Source organism: Artemia sp. Qi Xiang Cuo, chromosome 9 (genome assembly GCF_049724085.1).
Source record: "Artemia sp. Qi Xiang Cuo chromosome 9, ASM4972408v1, whole genome shotgun sequence".
Classification (NCBI taxonomy): domain Eukaryota; kingdom Metazoa; phylum Arthropoda; class Branchiopoda; order Anostraca; family Artemiidae; genus Artemia; species Artemia sp. Qi Xiang Cuo.
The window spans coordinates 71638648-71661508 of NC_142802.1; the positions used below are offsets into that span (position 1 = coordinate 71638648).

At 36.3% G+C, this 22861-nt stretch overlaps 1 protein-coding gene across 1 annotated transcript in view; it reads right to left on the bottom strand.

Moving 5' to 3' along the window:
- The window catches only part of Snx1 (sorting nexin 1), a 122374-nt gene extending 99757 nt beyond the window's left edge, over nucleotides 1-22617 (bottom strand). The window contains 1 exon segment of the mRNA XM_089094857.1: nucleotides 22474-22617. Coding sequence (XP_088950983.1) covers nucleotides 22474-22557 — 84 coding nt within the window. The 5' untranslated portion in view covers nucleotides 22558-22617.
- Between the last annotated feature and the right edge of the window lie 244 nt (nucleotides 22618-22861).

Sequence of the window (22861 nt, forward strand, 5' to 3'; positions counted from 1 at the left end):
ATTTTCTTACAATAAACTAGAGTTTACGGTCAAAAACCCTTATTAGCTCAGATTTTACGGAAATAGTTTTATTTTTCGATCTATGACTGGACTTAAGTTTCACCTATGAGCCAACGAATTGTATTTTCCATAATTTTCTTACAAAAAACTAGAGTTTACGATCAAAAAACCCTTATTAGCTAATATTTTACGGAAATAGTTTTATTTTTCGATCCAAAAATAGACTTAAGTTTCACATTTGAACCAGAGAATAGTATTTTCCATAATTTTCTTACAAAAAATTAGAGTTTACGGTCAAGAACTGGGTTTCATTTGGGATTTTCGCTAGCAATTCGCCCCCCCCCCCCCACTATCACACTATAACTACGCTAAGACATCCTTCTGCCATCAAGCCATCTCCCCCAAGAACACTTTTCGCTAGCAACTCGCCCCCCACTATCAAACTATAAGTACTCTAAGAGATCCTTCTACCATCAACCCATCCCCCCCCCCCCCAAAAAAAAAAATATTTTTTCAGATTTCTTGTTAAAAAAATTTATTTTCAAGTCATCCACTCGGGTTTTTCGCTAGCAATTCGTCCCACAGTACAGCACTATCAGTACTCTAAAACACCCCGCTCCGATCACCCCATCCCTCCAAAAATATTTTATTCAGATTTCTTGTTAAAAAATCTTATTTCAAGTCATCCACAAGGGTTTTTCGCTAGCAACTCGCCCCCAACTATCACACTATAGCTACGCTAAGAGATCCTTCTGCCAATCAACCCATCTCTCCCAAAACACTTTTCAGAGATTTCATGTTAAAAATTTTTATTTCAAGTCATCCACACGGGTTTTCGCTAGCAACTCGCCCCCCCCCCCCATTATCACATTATAACTACTCTAAGACATCCTTCTACCAATCAACCCATCTCCCCCAAAACACATTTCATCCATTTCTCGTTAAAAATTTTATTTTCAAGTCATCCACTCGGGGTTTTCGCTAGGAATTCGGCCCACAGTACAACACTATAAGTACTCTAAGACACCCCGCTCCCATCACCCCATCCCTCCAAAAATATTGTATTCAGAGATTTCTTGTTAAAAAATTCTATTTCAAGTCATCCACACGGGTTTTTCGCTAGCAACTCGCCCCCCACTATCACACTATAACTACGCTAAGACATCCTTCTGCCAATCAACCCATCTCCCCCAAAACACTTTTCATCCATTTCTCGTTAAAAATTTTCATTTCAAGTCATACACTCGGGTTTTTCGCTAGGAATTTGGCCCACAGTACAGCACTATAAGTACTCTAAGACACTCCGCTCCCAATCGATTAAGACACTCAACCCATGTTGGTGCCAATCACCAACAAATCTAAGTATAAGAGTGATTAAATTCTATATCAACATCCATTTCTCGGATACATAGGAAAAAGTTGACAAAATCTAAGTGTTAGAGTGAATAAATTTTATTTATCAACATCTCTGTCAGATACATCGATTAAATTCACAGAATCTAAGTGTCAGAGTGAATAGTTTTTTTTTTCAACATCCTTTGTCAGATATATCAAATAAAATTGACAAAATCTAAATTTCAGAATGAATAAATGATTGAACAACATCCTTTATCGGATATGTCGGATAAAATTGACAAAATCAAAGTATCAGAGTGAATAAATTCTATATCAGCATCCTTTTCTCGGATACATAGGATAAAATATAGGATAAAATTGACAAAATCTAAGTATCAGATTCATTAAATTGTCTATCAACATCCATTTCTCAGGCACATGGGATAATATTGGCAAAATCTAGGCATCAGAATGAATAAATTCTTTAATAACATCTGTTCTTTGATATGTCATTATGAAAAAATTGTAAATAAGTAAGTAAGTAAGTAAAAAACTTTCTTGAATTCACCTCTTGGAAACACAATACAGAAATTTAAATAAGGAAATTATGAGAAAAAAATTGAACAAATTCTTTATTAACATTCATTATCGATTGAAGTCACTTCCTAGACAGACAATACAACAATTTCAGAAAATCTAAGTATAAGAGTGAAATTTTATTTCAAGTCATCCACACGGGTTTTTCGCTTGCAACCCGCCCCCCACTATCACACTATAGCTACGCTAAGAGATCCTTCTGCCAATCAACCCCTCTCTCCCAAAACCCTTTTCAGAGATTTCATGTTAAAAATTTTTATTTCAAGTCATCCACACGGGTTTTTCGCTAGCAACTCGCCCCCCCCACTATCACATTATAACTAATCTAAGACATCCTTCTACCAATCAATCCATCTCCCCCAAAACACATTCCATCCATTTCTCGTTAAAAATTTATTTTCAAGTCATCCACACGGGATTTTCGCTAGCAACTCAGCCCACAGTACAGCACTATAAGTACTCTAAGACAACCCGCTCCCATCCCCCCATCCCTCCAAAAATATTTTATTCAGAGATTTCTTGTTAAAAATATTTATTTCAAGTCATGCACACGGGTTTTTCGCTAGCAATTCGGCTCACAGTACAGCACTATAAGTACTCTAAGACACTCCGCTCCCATCCCCCCCCCCCCAAAAAAAAAAAAATTTTTTTCATATTTCTTGTTAAAAATTTTATTTTCAAGTATTCCACTCGGGATTTTCGCGTGCAATTCGGCCCACAGTACAGCACTATAAGTACTCTAAGACATCCCGCTCTCATCACCCCATCACCCCCAAAAATATTTTTTCAGAGATTTCTTGTTAAAAAATTTTATTTCATGTCATCCACACGGGTTTTTCTCTAGAAATTCGGCCTACAGTAAAGCACTATAAGTACTCTAAGACACTCCGCTCCCATCACCCCCCCCCCCCAAAAAAAAATATTTTATTTTCATATTTCTTGTTAAAAATTTTATTTTCAAGTCATCCACACGGGTTTTTCGCTAACAACTCAGCCAATATTACAGCACTATAAGTACTCTAAGACATCTCGTTCCCATCACCCCATCCCTCCAAAAATATTTATTCAGAGATTTCTTGTTAAAATTTTTTATTTCAAGTCATCCACACGGGTTTTTCGCTAGGAATTCGGCCCAGAGTACAGCACTATAAGTACTCTAAGACACCCCGCTCCCATCACCCCCCCCCCAAAAAAAAATAAATAAATATTTTTTCTAGCAACTCACCCCCCACTATCACACTATAGATACGCTAAGACATCCTACTGCCAATCAACCCATCTCCCCCGAAACACTTTTCAGCCATTTCTTGTTAAAAATTTTTATTTCAAGTCATACACTCGGGTTTTTCGCTAGGAATTCGGCCCACAGTACAGCACTATAAGTACTCTAAGACACTCCGCTCCCATCATCCCCCCCCCCCCAAAAAAAAAATATTTTTTCAGAGATTTCTTCTTAAAAAATTTTATTTCAAGTCATCCACATGGGTTTTTCGCTAGCAATTCGGCTCAAAGTACAGCACTATAAGTACCCTAAGACACTCCGCTCCCATCACCCCATCCCCCCCCAAAAAAAATATTTTTTAAAATATTTCTTGTTAAAAAAATGTATTTCAAGTCATCCAAATGGGTTTCTAACTATCAACTTGCCCCCCACTATCACAAAATATATTCTCTAAGAGCTCCTTATGGCACTCCGCCCCACTGCCTCACACCACTTTTCATCTCTTTCTCGTTAAAAAATTTTATTTCAAGTCATACACACGTATTTTTCGCTAGGAATTTGGCCCACAGTACAGCACTGTAAGTCCTCTAAGACACCCCGCTCCCATCACCCTACCACTTGTGTATTATACATAACACATTGAAGAAGTAAAGCTATCAGTTATTAAAATTCTTTTCTTGCCATCTACATCTCTCTTAGCATCAACTTTTTAGTAAAGTATAACATTAAACTCTATTTTAAATTGACAACACTATTCAAACACCACTTGTGTATTATACAGTAAACATCGAAGAAGTAAAGCTAGGTCAAGTCATAAGACCACCCCTTTTTTTCTCTCCACCGTCATACAATGCAATTCGCGAATGTTATCTAGCTCTGTTTTTTTCCCTATTATTCAATTAAGATCGTTCGCATAGTCCAATCTGAAAATGCTAAACCCTTTTTTTCTCCACCTTCACAGGATCCAATTCGCAAATGCTATGTACCGACACATTCATATCAAACTATTCTTGGCTAAAGGCAATTGTCCAAAAAAATCAGAAACCGCTCTTGATAGCACATACTTCAAAGAAATGGAACTCAAAACATGTTGGACCACTTTATTGGTTTACCAGCTTTTTTAAAATGTGCATGTCAAACTGTAGTGTCTTAGGCGTGGGTTTTCTTGTCCCTTTGATACTGTATACACTATCACTACTCAGGTCCCAAATTTATCAAGGTAACGACCCTTGTCCCGATAGGTGAAAACTGCGGTGTCTACATAATTCCTTGTTTGTGTGGTCTTTGGTATATCGGAAGAACTGATCAGCGACTCACGAATAGAATAACTCAGCACTCTAGTTAAATTAATAATACACTTAAAAAGCGGAAATAACCAGAAAATTTTGACTCTGCCCTTGCAGAGCACATTTTTGAAAACCCACACCATACTATTTTGCTTAATTAAGCTAGCCTAATTTCGCATGACAAAGGTACTGTCCAGCACTACAGAGAAGCTGTTGAAATTTATCTCTTTAAACAGAGATTCCGGTGATTTCAGAATAAACGAGTCATATGTCGGTTTTCTCAAAAGAGAAGCCTATACTTTAGTAATCCCTGAAATAAAACTTGAACCACTTTCCCAGTCATATAATCAAACACGTGAACAACCCCTTAAGTCTCAAAGGGTGTCTTCAAGAAATGCAATAATTAAAATCCGAAATCAGATGACTTGGTTCTCCAACTTATTTAATTACTGGTTCGTTTTGTTTTTGAGTGAATGAATTGTTTTCTTTTCTTTTATTTCTCAGTTGTTCGCTAGTACCCGTCGATGGCAGTTCAGAATTTTTTGATTTTGTGCAAATCACGGATATTGGCGAATAACTCGCTTTTATGGTTGTTAGGTATTTGGTTTTAATTCTTATAATTTTTGGCTTTTATTGAATTGTTTTCATCTTTTGAGTTTTTGGTTTTTTTGGGTCTTTTCAAATTGACTTCCCGCGTTTGTTTTTTTGTTGTTTTTTTTTTTGGCACTTTCCTTGGATACATTATTTCGTTTCGCGCTGAAGAAGAGAGGCATTTGTCCTCTCGAAATATTCACTTTGTTGTGTTTTTTTCAGTATTTCCATTTGGCCTTTAAAAACCACATTTTTGCTCGTTTTTCTTTCTTTATGTGATGTCAGGCCAATGTGGTTTAAGAAATTATCTAGCAATATACCATGGCAATTAAGGCATTCCTGTTTTTTTTTGGTTTTTTTGGGTTTTTTTAGTTATTGTCAGAATACATATTAAACGACTCGGCTCACTGGATTTGACATTGCTAGAGAAAGGAAGATACCAATAAGCACAGGTCAATTCGTGTCCACCCCTTTAGACAGAAGGGGGCATTCAGAGGATCTTTCCTAAGGGTCAAAATACAAGAAGCAGGTTTGTAGGCAACAACTGTTTTTTAATCTTCTCAAAAGAGTGTTCTTTTGACCAATCTCAGGTGGGCAGCTTACCCCCTCTCCTCTTTGTCCACATATATCACCATATTTACCGAGATATTGCCAATCAGAAGAAAAATCTTACCACAATGGCAGAATATGGTTTATCTGTCCACACTACAGAAAATAAAATCGACCAACACCAAGCACACTCACAAGGGAGGCCTTTGAAACATTGGCCCCTTTACTTTCCTTTTTATACCAGAAGCGCTTTTTTTCGGGGGGGGGGGTACTAATTTTTTTTTTTTTTTTGGGAGGGGGTTACATAAAAAAACCTCAAAAAAACGCATACAAAATTTGTTTATGTCCATTTTTGTTACGTTTTTATGAGTCAAACAAACATTTCGGGGGGGGGGGGCTCAAACCGGGTAACCCACCCTGGATACGGCCATATTTTATACCATTGGTGATTTCTTAAGACCAAGTTATAATTTTTGACAATAGATTAATTCTTTAAATAGTAGGCTATAATAAATTGGATCAACATTCAAATTTCCTGCATCTTTGTTAAATGACAAATTTGTTAATTGATTATCAAATGATTTTTATATTTTTTGACTTTTTTGAAATTTGGTGAGAGCTGAAGTGGAAACAACAACAATCCTTATTGGTTCCTTATTCTAATTGTGTTTTTGCTGTGGTTCCTTTCCCCAGACACGAAAAAGTATCTGTGTTGTCCCCATACTCAGCCAGATAGCAATTTTTTCAATATAGGCATGTTTAGGCATGTAAGTCTTCTCTCTTGGGTTGTGAAAATCTATGCAAGTGTTTCTAGGTTAAAAATTAGCCAATGCCTGAATCAAATATGCAACTAAGTGATCAAAAATATGAGTTCCAGTGGAAATGTTCTATTTTAGACTGCCTCATGGCGCAGCTTAAGGAGGGATTAAGTTTCTAGTTCAGGGATATAAATTTTTGATATAATTTCAAAAATTGATATAGAGTCTTAGCATTTTAAGGGTTTTTTATTCTTTTACTTGTATCCATGGATGTAATAAGGTACAACCAGACAAACCCTTCACACTTCTTTGCAAACTAAGCAAAGTACATGCAGCCATTTCAAAGACCTTATTTATGCTTCCCCAGACCTACAAGTGGATCTTATGGAGACTGAGAATTGGCTTGACACTTAGATGGTCAGCTTTAATGGAACAAAACATAGGAATTTATCTCCAGATTCAATATAGTGCCAAACCACTGCAGTTTCACCATAGAAGTCTGGAACCAGTGGCTCCAATTCACAAAAATGTAGGGGGGGGGCAAGGATTTTTTGTCGATTTTTTTTAATGAAGATTTAAAAAAAAAAAACATTGAGCAAACATACCTAAAACAGGGGGTAGCGACGACTTCACTGCTTGACAAAATCGTCGATTAATATATCCAAATCCAGTTTCTTTATCTCCTGCTTTTCAACGGCCATTATCATGAGATCGTCGTCGATCACAGATAGTCCTTCACATGCCCTAATGCCGAGAAGAATCGTTCATTGCTGGCAGTTGTCACAGGCAAAGTAGTAACTAGCTTCATCAGTTTTAGCACTGCAGAATAGGCAACTGGGAGGTCGGATAAGATTTCATTAGCTTGAAGTAGGTACATTTTTGAAATATCACTTTTTGACAGAGGCAGCTTTGCAAGAGAAAGGTGGAATTCTATGGCATGGTCATCGACTTCGAGAATCCCTTGATGGCACATAAACCTTTCCACTTTCAAAAGTTGGAGAAAATTGGAACTTGAGGGGTCGAAGGCAGATAAAGCGTCGAGTAGAGGCATATTTTGCATGAAACGTTGGTCCATCTCACTCGTGAAACGGTCTATTACCTCAAAGTACAGAAGTTTACCGGAAAGAAAGACTTTGAGACGAATGGAAATGGCTTTTGCTTCGAGCACCGGTTTTACATTGTGGAGATTTCAATTCCTGGATATCGTGTAAAGCCAAGAATTCGGATATGTTTTTTCTTAAGTTGTTCCATTCATTATCATTTCTTAGCTTTTGGAGTGCTGATAAACAATTTACAATGACTAATACTCTTTCCATTATGTGCAAAGTTGAGACAAAAGAGGCAGGGTTGATTTTGTCCAATAGTACTTTTGCCTCACACGCTGCCTAGCCGTTGGAACTATCAGAGACTGTGGCAAGCACAGCCACAATACAATCAAATCTTGTCTTCACCTTCAAAATAGAGTGGACTGCGTAAAACCAGCGAGTCTGGACGGTCCTCTCAAGCTCCAAGACTTTTTACCCGCTAATACGCTGGGATTCCACGAATAGCTCGTGTCGAGTATTGCTGCATGATATAAATGCGTAAAGTCTTTGCGTCACAGAGAAAAATTCAGAAAATTCGCTGATATTTTTAGGCAGTCTGTCAAAACCAATTTTAATCTGTGGGCGTGACACTCTACATAAACTGCGGGAGGTCCCTTCTCCCTAAACTTTGTTTGAACTCCGTTAAATTCCCCACTCAAAACGGATGCGCCGTCATAACATTGGCCAATGCACCAAATCCAATCCACACCATAATTTTCTATAGCTTCACAAATCGAGGTGGATAAGCTCTCGGCGTCTAATTTGTGCATGTGATAGCAACCGATTGGTCACTCCACTACTTTTTCATTTGATATGTACCTGAGTAGGATCACTAATCGTTCTTTTCTAGAAACATCATATGTCTCGTCGACAAGAACAGCGAAGTAATTAGCCGATTTTACTTCTGAAATAATGTCTTGGCGCAAAGCATTTCCTATCAGTTTAACTGCATCAGTTTGGTACTAATGACTGCAATAAAGACTATATCGGTGCTGTAACTGGGCCTTCAGCCAATTCCCCCAAACACATCCAATGAAAATTTTGAGATAACCAATTTGTTCAGCGTAGTAAGTCTTATAGTAATTTGCACTGAATTTTCTAACGTTAGAAGTGGACGCCGGATATCTCTCAAGAATAGGTTGAGCTGGTTTGTCGTGACGCGTCACGGAGATATCTGAGAAAGGTTCTAGACTGCTACTGCTACTGGAACCTGCAAGGGGTTCAGGGATGCAGAATAAACTTTCATGTTGACCTGAGCCAATTATTGTTCCGCTTGTTTCCGAAAGACTGTCACAGGTGGGGGAATTTACCTCCACTAGCCCGACACTTTGAGCGCTGTCACTATTGCCAGTTTCCACTATTGCCAGTTTCCACATTTTTATTCCGCATTCTCAACGTAAAAAACTCCAAAGTTTGTAGTCGCTTTTTACTCATAGTTTCATTACGAACTCTTCACAAAAAACAATAAAGAAATACTGATCAGCTGACGTTTAGTTTTGAATAAACTCTACTCAGCAATCACATTTCTGGTCGAAGATTGGGTAATAAAATAGCGTAGACGCACTCTTAAAGATTTCAAAACAAGATTGTCTCCTATTGGTAGAATTAGGTTGGTACAAGAGTGGGAAAGACTGAACATTTAAAAACAAGGTCATCAAAAATTAATACTGCCATTAATAGCTGCACAAAACGATGCGCACGGGCGACAAAAAAAAACGACCAGTTAGCCAGTCTCGCTGGTTTAATATAGCACATAACTAAGATAGAAAATGGCTGTGAAATATAAACGAAAGGTAATTTTCAAAGTCTAGGGGGGCCATGCCCCACTCCCCTGCCACCCCCCTAATTGGCCCCTCTGCCTGGAACAATCTGGAACCCTCTACCTAAAGGGGGCTATTACATCAAAGCCTTCTATCATTTACCTCGAGTGAAAGTTGAACAGATGCAAAAATCCTAGCTATTTAACAGAGCAAATAGCAGCATATTGACCACCTGCAACGTGTCTGAGGCCATGAAATGCATAAGCACAACAAAAAATGCTGACAAATAACCAGTATGGTATTATACTTAAATATGTAGGCCTAATGTACCATTCAACTATCTTCTAATATGAACAAAGATACAGAATTATGTAGCCTATGTGCAATAAAATCATGATAGACAATTAACAGACAACTGTAAGAACACCTGGCGCATAAAATGGAGACAGTGTTATTTACCCCTCGCCCTCTCAAGATTGTGTCTTTTTCTAATAATATGATTGATTGATTGTTTTGTATTTTCATTTAGAGAAACTGAACAAAAAACTGAAATTGTCCCCCCCCCCCGTTGATTTTGAAGAAAAAAAACATTTGTCCACGCCCCAACCCTCTCTGATGCATTTTTGTGAATTGACATCCTTGAAAACCACTGGCTTACCTTCAATCAGAGTTTTGCTAAAAGTTATAATAATGTTTTTGGACTGCTTCCACATGATAGATAGATAGAAAACTTTTATTTTCACCAAAATCTTCATGGTACTGCCAAATTTCTTTAGTATAATCATATTAAAAACCATCAGTTACATTATACAAGGATAGACACATTAAAAATTGAATATTTAGCATAAAAAGAAACTAATCAATCCTCCTGACTTTCGTTGTACAAATTTACAAAACTAGGTATAAAACTTTTTGCTAACCGCTGATGGGCACAGCATACCAGCTGAAGTTTCTCAACAGACACTGCAACCCTGCGCAGGAGTCTGTTTTCTGTGGATTGATTGGGAAAAGGGTTTTAAGGATTGGGTGGATTAGAGATTGTCTTCTGAAATCCATGCAGATTTTCTCTCTTCTTTTTTTCAGAGTTTGTATTTTAAGCTTTGCCATCAGCTCTTCATAAGACACTTCTGCCTGCTTTGGTACTATCATTAGATCTCTTTTCCAAGCTCTTTCGATCCCGGCGCTTTGCTTAGTCGTCAGTCCAAAAGGCCATACAGGATTTACATATTCCAGAATTGGGCGAATAAAAGATGTAAAAATTAGGAGGAGGTGATCTGGAGGAATGAAATAGTTAAAATTGAAGATGTCACTTACAGTCATATTTGAACTGGAAGCTTTAGTCTTCACGTTATCAATTGGAATTTGAGCCTTGCTACATTCATTTGCTTCGCAAATTATCCAAGGGTAAGGTTGTCAACATATTTCCAGCGGTCTTTACAATCATTAGCAATATCATTGATAATAACTAGAAAAATAATAGGGCCCAGAACGGTACCTTGAGGTACACCACAAAAAACTGGCTTGAGTTCAGCAAAAGACTTCTTATATTTTAAAATTTAGAACCTATTTATTTTAAAAACTCTGAATCATTTTCACAACAGCAGGATTCACTCTAAAATCAATTAAAAGCATTGAAATTAAAATGTTATGGTCAATCAAATCAAAACCCTTTTTAAAATCAAATATTATTAAGTTTAGCCATTTACCAGGCTTTTAGGGATTGGAGTAATATACCCCGTTTTCCATATTTGTGGGTAAACTGAAGAAGTTGAAATGCAATTAAAAATTTGTGTTAGTGGCTTAGTCAATTTGTCAAGAAATGCTTTTATAAGTCAATCGAAATATCTATGGGAATTATACTAATTTGTTTAAGTTTCTTATTTTGCTAAAAACTTGATCCTCAGAAATAGTAGGTAAAGTTTCTGATACTCTTGGTTCGTTTTATTTACATCAAGACGCGGCAAAGACTGGATTATTCTGGCCAAAGAACCATTTAACTGGTTAGCAACTGTTTCGTCATTAGAATCTGAAGAAAAATCAACACCACTAGGGGATTTTCCACAAATTCGTTTAATTTCCTTATACCAAATGCTAGGCTTTGATTCAAAAAGGTTATCAATTTTTTGTGGTAATACTCAGCCGCAGCTTTTCTTGTCATTTTACATACTTTGTTGTGGAGCATATTAGCATTTCCAATTTTCCCTTCTTTTCTTAGTTGAATTTTATGCTGAATCAAATCTTTAATTTCTTGGGTTATGTAAGGATGATCTGTGTTGTACCACTTGAACTTTTTCTCAGGAAAGCATTCTTCATATTTCTTTTTTAATTTATCTTGCAAAAATTTAGCTTTTTCATCAGAGGACTCTAAGATTGCTACCTCATCCCAGGACTCAGATGTAATCCAATTTCCAAATTTTAAGAGACCCCTGTCCAAAAGAGGTTGATAGGAAACTTTATCAATGACATTTTACTTTATACAAAGGCAGCAGAGCCCACTTTATCATGTAGTGGTAGCAACCACCAAGGGGGGGGGGGTAGGTCTCGAGGTTCATTATAACATTCTGACTTAAATTGAATATGCAAATCAAGTTTGAATCGACTAAAAATAACTATACACTATATTTTGGGGTATTGACTAACTACAGGATCCTGAGATCAGCTGCACTATCAGTGCTTTACTTAAAACTATATAATTTTTAAACAGTCTTGGAAAGTATAAACAAAACCAAATTCAATATTCGATATTTATCGATATTAATTGTTGAAAGATCCATAAGTTCAAGATTTTTTTTCACTGTAATTTTTGTTTTCATTTTCAATGCTGTAAGAACTGGAAAAGAATAAATTCATAATATACGAGTAATTCGTTTTCAGTGAAGCGCCAATGACGCAGAAGGCTTTAGGTTTTTACAGTTAAAGAAGGGGGCAGTATCCAAATTTTGTTTGTAGTGAAACTATATTTGTCTTGACCAATCTTGAAAAGAACTAATAAATTAAACTGAATATTTGATGTATAACGATATTAATTGCTGAAAGCTCATCGGTTCAAAATTTTACTGTAATTTTAATATTTATTTTCAATATTAAGTACAAAAGAAAACATTTGTAATATAATTCGTTTTCAGTAAAGCGCCAATGACGCAGTAGGTTTCAGGCTTCTGCAGTGAGGCAATACCCAAACTCTTGTTTGTAGTTATTTCTATTCTATTCAAACTTGATTTGCATATTCAATTTAGGTTTCACTCGTTTTAAGATTTATTTATTCATTTACATTAATATATAATGTATGTTTGTTCGCATCGATTGTTTATTTAATTTCTGTTTGTTTTAAGTTTCATTTACACTTTAATAGCAAAATATTTTTTTTCGTTTTAAGCTTGATTTTCATATTCAATCCAAGCATTACTCGCTTTAAGATCTATTTATTCATTTATATTATTACTTGTTGTATTTTTTTGCTATGATTGTTTATTTAATTTCTGTTCGTTTTGGGTTTCATTTATTCTTTAATAGTAATTTCTGGTTGTTTTGAGTTTGACTTTTAACATGTATTAGTATTTCCTGAGGTTAAGTTTAAAATGGCATTTACCTTTATTTGAAAAACTTATTTTTCGGAAAGTTTTTTTTAAATTAATTTTTGTTCGTTTTTGATATAAAAAAGTTGCAAGTTTTTTTTTGTCATGGGGGGGGGTGCTTAATGTCAGAGTATTCGTGAGTTTAAAAAACGGATCTAGAACTTTCAGTTTAAATCAAATGAATTTGTGTTACTTTCTCTTTGGCTGCTCAAACATGCAGGTGAGGGGGGAGACTTCCCCCCCACCTCTGTCTACGCTAAGGTTTCAGTTTTTATCTCAAGGGTTAAAAATGAATGCAATGCGATAAAAGTATAGCTCAAAATAACAATCTGTCTTTTGAAAATGTCTTTTTTCAAAAGATACGAATAAAATCGTCTAAAGGAACCTGAAGTGCTATCTCTGACATTTCCGTTGATTCTTTATTCCCGTTACTTTCAGATGTAAAATTTAGAATATTATCGAAAGGGTTTAATCGTCCCCTCCCTGAATAATTCATATTTCGAAAACCCACCCCTGGGAAATTCCTCCCCCCTCAAAGAACATTTTATTTTTCTGCTGATAATTCCCCCGTGTTAAATTCCACCAAGCAGAAATTTATTTATTAATTTACATTAATATCAGCACTAAATTTATTTATTAATTTACATTAATATCTATTGTATGTTTGTTTGCATTGAGTGTTTATTTAATGATTGTTTATATGCCCCCAGGACATAACTTACAATGCCTACCCCGGGCCCTGGTGGGCTGTGTCGACAACAGAGTTTTTTGTTATCAGAACTTTGAACTATTTTACCACAATGTCTATCTCAAAATTTTTATCTGATGCATATAGGACGTGGAGGAGGGGGGGGGGCTAGTGACCCTCCAATCTCTTTTGACTCTTAAAAAGTGAACAAGAACTTTCAATTTTCAGTCAAATGAGCCCTCTCTAAAGTTTATACGAGCATGCCTTCCATAAGAAATAATGGGAAGGATTTGGAGAATCCTTAAATTACAACCCTTGCCCTGAGGGCTGTGGGGGAGTTGTCATCCTCAAAGACCTACTTTCCAGAACTTAAAACTACGTTTTAATAAAATGGCTGTCCAATCACTGCCTTCCAATCACTTTCGACTATTAAAAAGGGCACTAGTCCTTTGAATTTCCAATCGAATGAGCCTTTTTTAAAGTTTCGAGCCTTCTATAAAAACCTTATATGCCCCCAGGGCATAATTTAAAACCCTTGCCCTGAGGGTTGTGGGGGAGTGTCCTCCTCAAAAACATATTTTCTATCGGGAAATCAACTACGCTGAACAAAATGGCTATCTCAAAATTTTGATTGGATGTGTTTGGGGGAATGATGGGCGTGGGGGGGGGGGGCTAGTTGCCCTCCAATCACTTTCGACTATTAAAAAGGGCACTATCCCTTTGAATTTCCAATCGAATGAGCCTTTTTTGAAGTTTCTACGACAACGCTTTCTATAAAACCTTATATGCCCCCAAGGCATAACTTAAAACCCTTACCCTGAGGGTTGTGGGTGAGTATCCTGCTCAAAAACATATTTTCTATCTGTAAAATCAACTACGCTGAACAAAACGGCTATCTCAAAATTTTGATTGGATGTGTTTGGGGAAATGATGGGTGTGGGGGGGGGGCTAGTTGCCCTCCAATCACTTACGACTATTAAAAAGGGCACTAGCCCGTTAAATTTCCAATCAAATGAGCCTGTTTTGAAGTTTCTACAGCAACACCTTCTATAAAAACCTTATATGCCCCCAGGGCATTACTTAAAACTCTTGCCCTGAGGGTTGTGGGGGAAGGACCAAAAATATATTTTCTATCTGGAAATCAACTACGCTGAACAAAATGGCTATCTCAAAATTGTGATTGGATGTGTTTGGGGGAATGACGGGCATGGGGGGGCTAGTTGCCCTTCAATCACTTTCGACTATTAAAAAGGGCACTAGCCCTTTGAATTTCTAATCAAATGAACCTGTTTTGAAGTTTCTACAACAACGCCTTCTATAAAAACCGTATATGCCCCCAGGGCATAACTTAAAACCCTAGCCCTGAGGGTTGCGGGGGAGTGTCCTCCTAAAAAAAATATATTTTCTATCTGGAAATCAACTATGCTGAACAAAATGGCTATCTCAAAATTTTTATTGGATGTGTTTGGGGAAATGATGGGTGTGCGGGGGGGGGGGGTCTAGTTGCCCTCCAATCAATTTTGACTATTAAAAAGGGCACTAGCCCTTTGAATTTCCAATCAAATGAACCTTTTTTGAAGTTTCTACGACAACACCTTCTATAAAAACCTTATATGCCCCCAGGGCATAACTTAAAACTCTTGCCCTGAGGGTTGTGGGGGAGTTTCCTCCTGAAAAATATATTTTCTATCTGGAAATCAACTACGCTGAACAAAATGGCTATCTCAAAATTTTTATTGGATGTGTTTGGGAGAATCATGGGCGTGGAGGGGGGGGGCTAGTCACCCTCTAATCATTTTTTACTATTAAAAAAGGCACTAGAACTCTCGATTTCCAATCGAATGAGCCGCCTTTGAAGTTTCTACGACGACCCCTTCTGTATGAAGTGCCTCTGGAAAAAAAAAACGAATAAATAATAAAACATTGGAGGCGTATGGCCTTTACTATAGGCAACGCTACAGCGTTGCCTCTGGTACATTTCTTTTATGTAAAAAAGAAATGTTGGCAGGATTGTTTGGAGATGTTGGTATATTTTCCAGATTCCATTTAATTACCTGAATAGCAGTTAGTAACATAGATTGGCAAAACATTTAGCATGTGGGTGGGAGTCAGAAAATATTCCCTTAAAGGAGGAGAGGTCCATACACAAAAAGTGTATGTTTATGTAATAACTTTTCATTTTTTCTGACAGGCAGGGGGGAGGGTTCTATGGACTAATACCAAGGGAAAAAATCTCGTGACTTGAGCATAGTATGGTAGCAATAGCTCTGCAATATTAAAGCTTGTATAAAATGTTTAGATCAAACTGGCCTACTATGACAAAACAAAGAAAAGGACACTGAGAACCAAAAATGGGTCTTTGCCTGGTAGGAAGAAAAAGGAGAATAATTACACAAAAATTGTGTCTGTATCCAACAAGTTGTCCTCAGCACGGAGAGAAAAAAAGAATTTAAAAAACAACTCCATACAAAGGAAAACCTAACATCATAAAACAATAAAAAGAAAACAATCAAATCTAATATATACAATTGTTATATTTGACAAAAAATCATTTGCCCATACAAAGCAACTGTAGGAAATATACAGGTAAAAATACACAAAATAAAACAATCTAAGACTTTTCATAAAAATTAAGTTTTCACTTGATGAAGCACACCCAAAGATCTTGACAATTTTGAAGCTATAACATCAGAGTTTGTTTTCCATTATAGGTTTTAATCAATCATAAAACTCAAATACTTTGTTACCTTTACTCTTTTAATTGATTTCCATTTACTATTAGTTCTGAGTTAGTTTCAATGCTAGATGTCCAACAAAATAAAATGCAATTAGTTTCAGTATAATTTAATGTTCAGAGATTGAAATCTTCCCAGTCAATAAACTTGGTCATTGCCTTTCTCAGTTTACCAAAAAGTAGATTATCTGATGGGGCAGCTACAAGTAAAAGAGTATCATATTATTATACCAGCCTCTGACAAATACTACTTAATTCAATAAATGAAGATTCAAAATAAAAAGAGAACTTAGCATAGACCTTAATGGGGTGGGTCATCCCATTAGCTACAGAAGTTGAACACCTGTTCACCACAATTTGCTTTCAGCTACCAGGGGCGTCACTAAGGGGGGATAGGGGGACTCCCCCCTTAAAGGACCTCAGAAAGGACTTTTGTTGAGTGAAGCCCGACAAAAATCGCTATCTTTCAATGTAAAGTGAAGCTTCTGGAAGGGATTTTGTTGGGCTAAGCCCAACAAAACTTACTACTTCATGTTTGCAATGCTGACAGAAGCCTATTGCCCCCCTATATAACGACTAGAGGAGCAGAGCCCTACAAAACTTGTTATTTTGTTGGTCCAATGTAATGTCATAAAAGACTTTTGTTGGGCAAAGAAGAACAAAATTTACTGCTTCATCTGCACAAAGTCAACAGAAACCAATTGTCCCCCTAGAAAATAAGTTGTTGACTTCCATTGGGGGAAGGACTACTAAATTTACTGCTTTATCTGCACAAGGTAAACAAAACTAAATATTCTTTTGATCCTTTACTATGTCATAAAAGACTTCCATCAGGTAAAGAAAACAAAACTGACTGCTCCATCTGTGTAAAAGTTTAGAGAAACCAATTTACTACCTAGAAATTGACTTGTCGGGCGGAGCCTTGCAAAACTTGAATTTTTTTAACAGGTTGGTTAGCCAGAACCATTCTAGTGGCTCTAATGAGAAAAAACTTGTTGGGAAATATTTTTGTTTCTTTTCAAAATTAATTAAGAAAACGCTCCAAAAAACTAGTTTTTCAGAGAAAAATAAAGAACTCCATTAAATATAAATGTTTTTACTTTTATAACTTCAATAAATCATTTAATATTAACATTTTGATTACTAAATATCTGTATATGGATATTAAGCTGACAATGCACATTCATTTGTATTTTTTTTGTAAAGTGCAAATTATGTTCTGGCCTTGGGAAGGCATAGGTGTTTTGAGCCCTACTTATGTTAATTTCTGCTCGTTTTGAGTTTTACTTGATTATTTATCGTAATTTCTGTTCGTTTTTGGTTTCATTTATTTATTGATGCTGATTTGTGGTACTTTCACGCTAGGTAGATTATTTGATTTTATTTTTGCTCATTTTTGGTTTAATAGAGTTCTTTACTTTTCTATGAAAAACTTATTTATGAAAAAAAAAATTTTAATTAATTTCTGTTTGTTTTATATTGACATAGTCTTTTCAGGAAAATAGAAAATAATACTTTAAATCTTTTTGTTTTTTTTAGACTTTATAGTTTGGCCTGCTATTTGTATGCTGGAGGAAAAATTTCAGCAATTATTAACAACATACACCCTTTTAAAAATCAGGACAAAAATAGTAGTGTTTAATTTAGTTTCATACCTCCTCTAGTTAACCTTAAATAGAAAACTTGATACTATTTGCAAAAAAATCTGTTTACTTTTTTTTATAGCTTGGATAAACTTACGCTATTTTGATTTGGTTAAATTTTAAGAGCAGAAGTAGGCCCAAAAGTTTAAACATAATACCCTAAGTTGTTCTTGGGATACTGCTGAGATGCCTTATTAGGAATTAGCATTAACACAGTGCATTTTGATTTAATCTTAAGGTAACATTTAGTTTTTCAACACAATGGGAAAATGGGGAGGGTGGGGGTGGCAGGGGGATTAGTTGCCCTCCAATCACTTTTGACTATTAAAAAGGGCATTATTCCTTTCTATTTTCAAATCAAATGAGCCATTTTCGAAGTTTCTAAGACAACTCCTTTGATACAAAGTGCCCTGGTCTAAAAAAAAAATAAATAAAAAAATAATAAATAAATAATACAATGTACCCACATTGATCTTTACTATAAAAACGTCAAGCTTTCTAAACACTTACAACTACTGAAAAGGGCACTAGCCCTTTCAATTTCCAATCAATTGAGCCCTTTTTGAGTTCTACAACAACGCTTTCTATAAACACCTTATATGCCACCAGGGATAAATTACAACCTTGTGAGGGGGGTTTTATCCTCAAAGACCTAATTTCCAGAACTTTCAACTACGTTAAACAAAATGACTATCTCAAATTTTGACTGGATGTGTTTGGGGAACTGGTGGGCGTGAGAGGGGTGTTAGTTGCTCTCCAATCACTTCTGACTATTAAAAAGGGCACTAGCACTTTCAATTCCCAATAGAATTAGCCCTTTTTGAAGTTTCTATAACAACGCTTTCTATAAAAACCTTATATACCCCAGGGCATAACTTACAACCCTTGACCTGAGGGCTGTGGGTCCATTGTCATCCTCAAAAACATAATTTCTGGGTTTTTTAACTATGTCAAATAAAATGGCTATCTCAAAATTTTGATTGGATGTGTTTGGAGAAATGGTGGGCATGAGAGGGGGGTTACTTCCCTCCAATCACTTTTGACTATTAAAAAGGGCACTAGCCATTTCAATTTCCTATTGAATGATTCCTTTTTGAAATTTCTACAATAATGCGTTCTATAAAAATTTTTTATGCCCCCAGGGCATAACTTAAAACCCTTGCCGTGAGGGCTGTGGGGAGAGGGTTATCCTCAAAAACCTAATTTCTGGGCTTTTAAACTATGTCAAACAAAATATCTTTCACAAAATTTAGATTGGATGTGTTTGGGGAAATGGTGGGTGTCAGAGGGGTGTTAGTAGTTATCCTCCAACCACTTTCAACTATTAAAAAGGACACAAGCCCTTTTTGAAGTTTCTACAACATCACTATCTATAAAAAACCTTATATGCCCCCAGGGCATAACTTAACCCTTGCCCCGAGGGCTCTGAGAGGGTTATCATCCTCAAAGACCTAATTTCTAAGGCTTTTAACTGTGTTGAACAAAATAGCTATCTAAAAATTTTGATTGGATGTGTTTTGGGAAAAAGTTGGCGTGCAAGGGGGGTTAGTTGCCCTCAAATCACTTCCGACTATTAAAAGGGGCACTAGCCTTTTGAATTTCCAGTCAAATGAGCCGTTTTTTAAGTTTCTACAACAAAGCTTTCAATAAAAACCTTATATGCCCCCAGGGCATAACTTACAACCCTTACCATGAGGGCTGTGGGGGGAGTGTCATCTTTAAAGATATAATTTCTGGACAATTCAACTACTTTGTACAAAATGGCTATCTCAAAATTCTGATTGGATGTGTTTGAATAAATGGTGGGCGTGGAAAGGGTGTTAGTTGCCTTCAAATCACTTTTGACTATTAAAAAGGGCACTAGCTATTTATTTTCCTATCAAATGAGCCCTTTTTGAAGTTTCTACAACAAAGCTTTCTATAAAAAAACCTTATATGCCCCCAGGGCATAACTTACAACCCTTGACGTGAGGACTGTGGGGGTGGGGGGATGGCATCCCCAGGGACCTAATTTCCAGAGCTTTCAGCTACGTTGAACAAAATATCTCAAAATTTTGATGGCATGTGTTTGGGAAAAGGTGGGCGAGAGAGGGGGGTTAGTTGCCCTCCAATCACTTTTGACTATTAAAGCGGGCACTAGCCTTTTGAATTTCCAATCAAATGAGTCCTTTTTGGAGTTTCTACAACAAAGCTTTCTATAAAAAAAAATCTTATATGCCCCCAGGGCATAACTTACAACCCTTGCCCTGAAAATCAACTATGCTGAACAAAATGGCTATTTCAAAATTTTGACTGGATGTGTTTGGGGAAATGGTGGGCATGGAAGGGGTGTTAGTTGCCTTTCAATCACTTTTGACTATTAAAAAGGGCACTAGCCATTCAAATTTCCAATCGAATGAGCCCTTTTCCAAGTTTCTGCAACAACTCCTTCAATACAAAGTGCCCTGGTTTAAAGGAAAAAAAATACATTGTGCCAACATTGTTCTTTACTTAGGCAGCACGATTGCACTGCCTATGGTATCAGAAACAGCTGACATATTTTGTTAATACATGAGCAATGTCCAATGTCCAAGACTAGAAACTGAGCATGGGCACTGTTCTGTTTTTCTGAAGAAACAGGAAAAAAATAAACAGGGCTTGATTGAAACAGAACAGGTCAACAAAAAAACAGAAGACCTGTTCCTGTTCTGTTTTTTGGTAAAAACAGAAAACAGCTGTTTTTAGAACACCTAAGGCTTAAAGAAGAAACAATTTGTAAATGACAAGTTTTGGTTTATTATCAGCACTATTGCAGCATTTTCCGCCAAAAAGAATAGTTTTTCAACAAAGGGGCAAAAAACTGTCTATGCCGACAACATTGCCATCCTTTTTTATGGTTATTTTCTTCCATTTTACCATTCTTTTTTTCCAAAAATGCATTTTTATGTTTATACAGATTCTCCTCAAATTTCCTGGAAATGCATACTAGTTATTTGAGACATTTCGATAATAAAATAATTTTTGTCATCAATTTATGCAGTCAGCTCGAAGTCATTAGTGTTTAAGCAGAGCCCATAGTTGTTTTGTCAGGGGACAGTCTCCCCCTCCAGACCATGCTTTCTCCTTCCCCCATCCTGATGTTTGGAAGCCATCTGAAACAATGTGTGAAAGAAGAAAAATGCATGGGAAAATGACACTTCTTACCACCAAGTCAAAAATTTTCATTGCCTTGCAGCTTAAAACAACTTTTTAAGATCAGTTATTTCCTAGCCAATTTGTGTGAGAGACAAATAAAAAGGAAAATTCATGGTTTAAGGGTACTTTGTATATTTTTACAGCACTTTGCATAAGAAAATAATGTTCTAGGCCCTCCACCAAATTCATTCTTAAATAAATATGTAATGTGGATACACCATTTGATGCCTTTTTTATGCTGATTACAAATATAATAATCATTTCTATCAGAAATGAATATCAGCCCCCCCCCCCCTATGTATGCCAATTCAGGGTATATATTTCTACATTAGGGGGGGGGCAAATTTTGTTTCTGATTTAAATGGGAGGTAAGTTTAAACTTTACCCCCCTAATGTAGAAATATATACCCTGAATTGGCATATATAGGGGGGGGGGCTAAAATTCATTTCCAATAGAAATGATTATTATATTTGTAATCAGCATTAAAAAGGCATTGATGGTGTATTCACTTTATTCCTAACTCAATAATATGATTTGGTATATATTTACCAGAATTGTTTTTGGTAAAATTCTACTTTAGCTACTTTTGACTATCTTAGAAAGGGGTTAGGTTAGGAAAATGAAACTTTCAGGGATGGGTCTACATGCTAAAGTATGTCCCGGGAAGGTATTTTGAAGTACTTACCTCCACTCCTTGTCCATCTAGAGGGTCCTGACCCTTGGTGACCTTGAAAAATCTGTGTGTCATAAAACTGAAACCTTGCAAAATAGATTGTCTGCTTAATGAAGTACAACAAAATTATTTTCAGCTTCACAACTTTGCTCAATCCCAATTTATAAGGTTTTAAAGATATGTAAATACATTTCCTAAACTTTGGAAATAAAACATTGATATGGCTGAAAATTCTGCTCAAATAACTGAAATTGCATTTTCAGAGCTAAAGCCAGAGAAATAGAAACTGATAACTGAAAATTAAGGTAAAATGTTGTTTTGTCAAAATTTCAATAGGACCTGTTATGTTGGCAAATTTCAGGACCCTCTAGAAGGAGAAGGAGTGGAAGTAGGTACTTCAAAATACCATCCCAGGACATACTTTGGCCTGTAGACCCATCCCTGAAAGTTTCATTTTCTTAACCTAACCCCATTCCAAGATAGTCAAAAGTAGCTAAAGTAGAATTTTACCTTGTTTTCTTAATATGTTTCCTTATGTCCAGCTAGACTCCTAGGCATAAAATACTGGTTGGCCAGTTGGCTAATTTAAAGATTTGTATATAGGCTATATACACTGTCAAATTAGCCATCTGGTGGTATCCCATTATGGGGGATTCCAACTTTAGTAATTCTAAGAGAAGAGATGCTCCTAGATGAAATTATAGCCTAGTCAACAATGCAGCACTGCACTAGAATTTGGTAAATGTACAGCCTAGTCCTTCTGTTTTGATAGGATGTGCAAACTAGTCTGTCCAATACTAACATCTTTGGCTTCTTTAAATATGTCTTCATCACTTTCTACTCTACTAAATGGTTGCCCATTTGAATCTTCAACAGCTTCAGACATTACAGAATGAATCTTCCCCTCTAATTTGATTATTCTATTTCTTCCAGGATCATTAGGCAGAGTACAGATGAAACTAAAAGGGCTATTCACGACAAGCCCTATCTTAACAGCAGAAAAATGTTAGAGGGATAGTAGCAAATATCCGATGAAAACACTTTTGAGCAGTGGCGTTGTTGGATGGGGGGCATGGGGGGGTTAGTTCACTCCTGCCCAATAATTTGGAGAAAAGAATTATTAGATAGCCAACGCCCATATTTTCTCCGGATAATCACTCTTCATGCACCCTCAATAAAAATGCTGAATC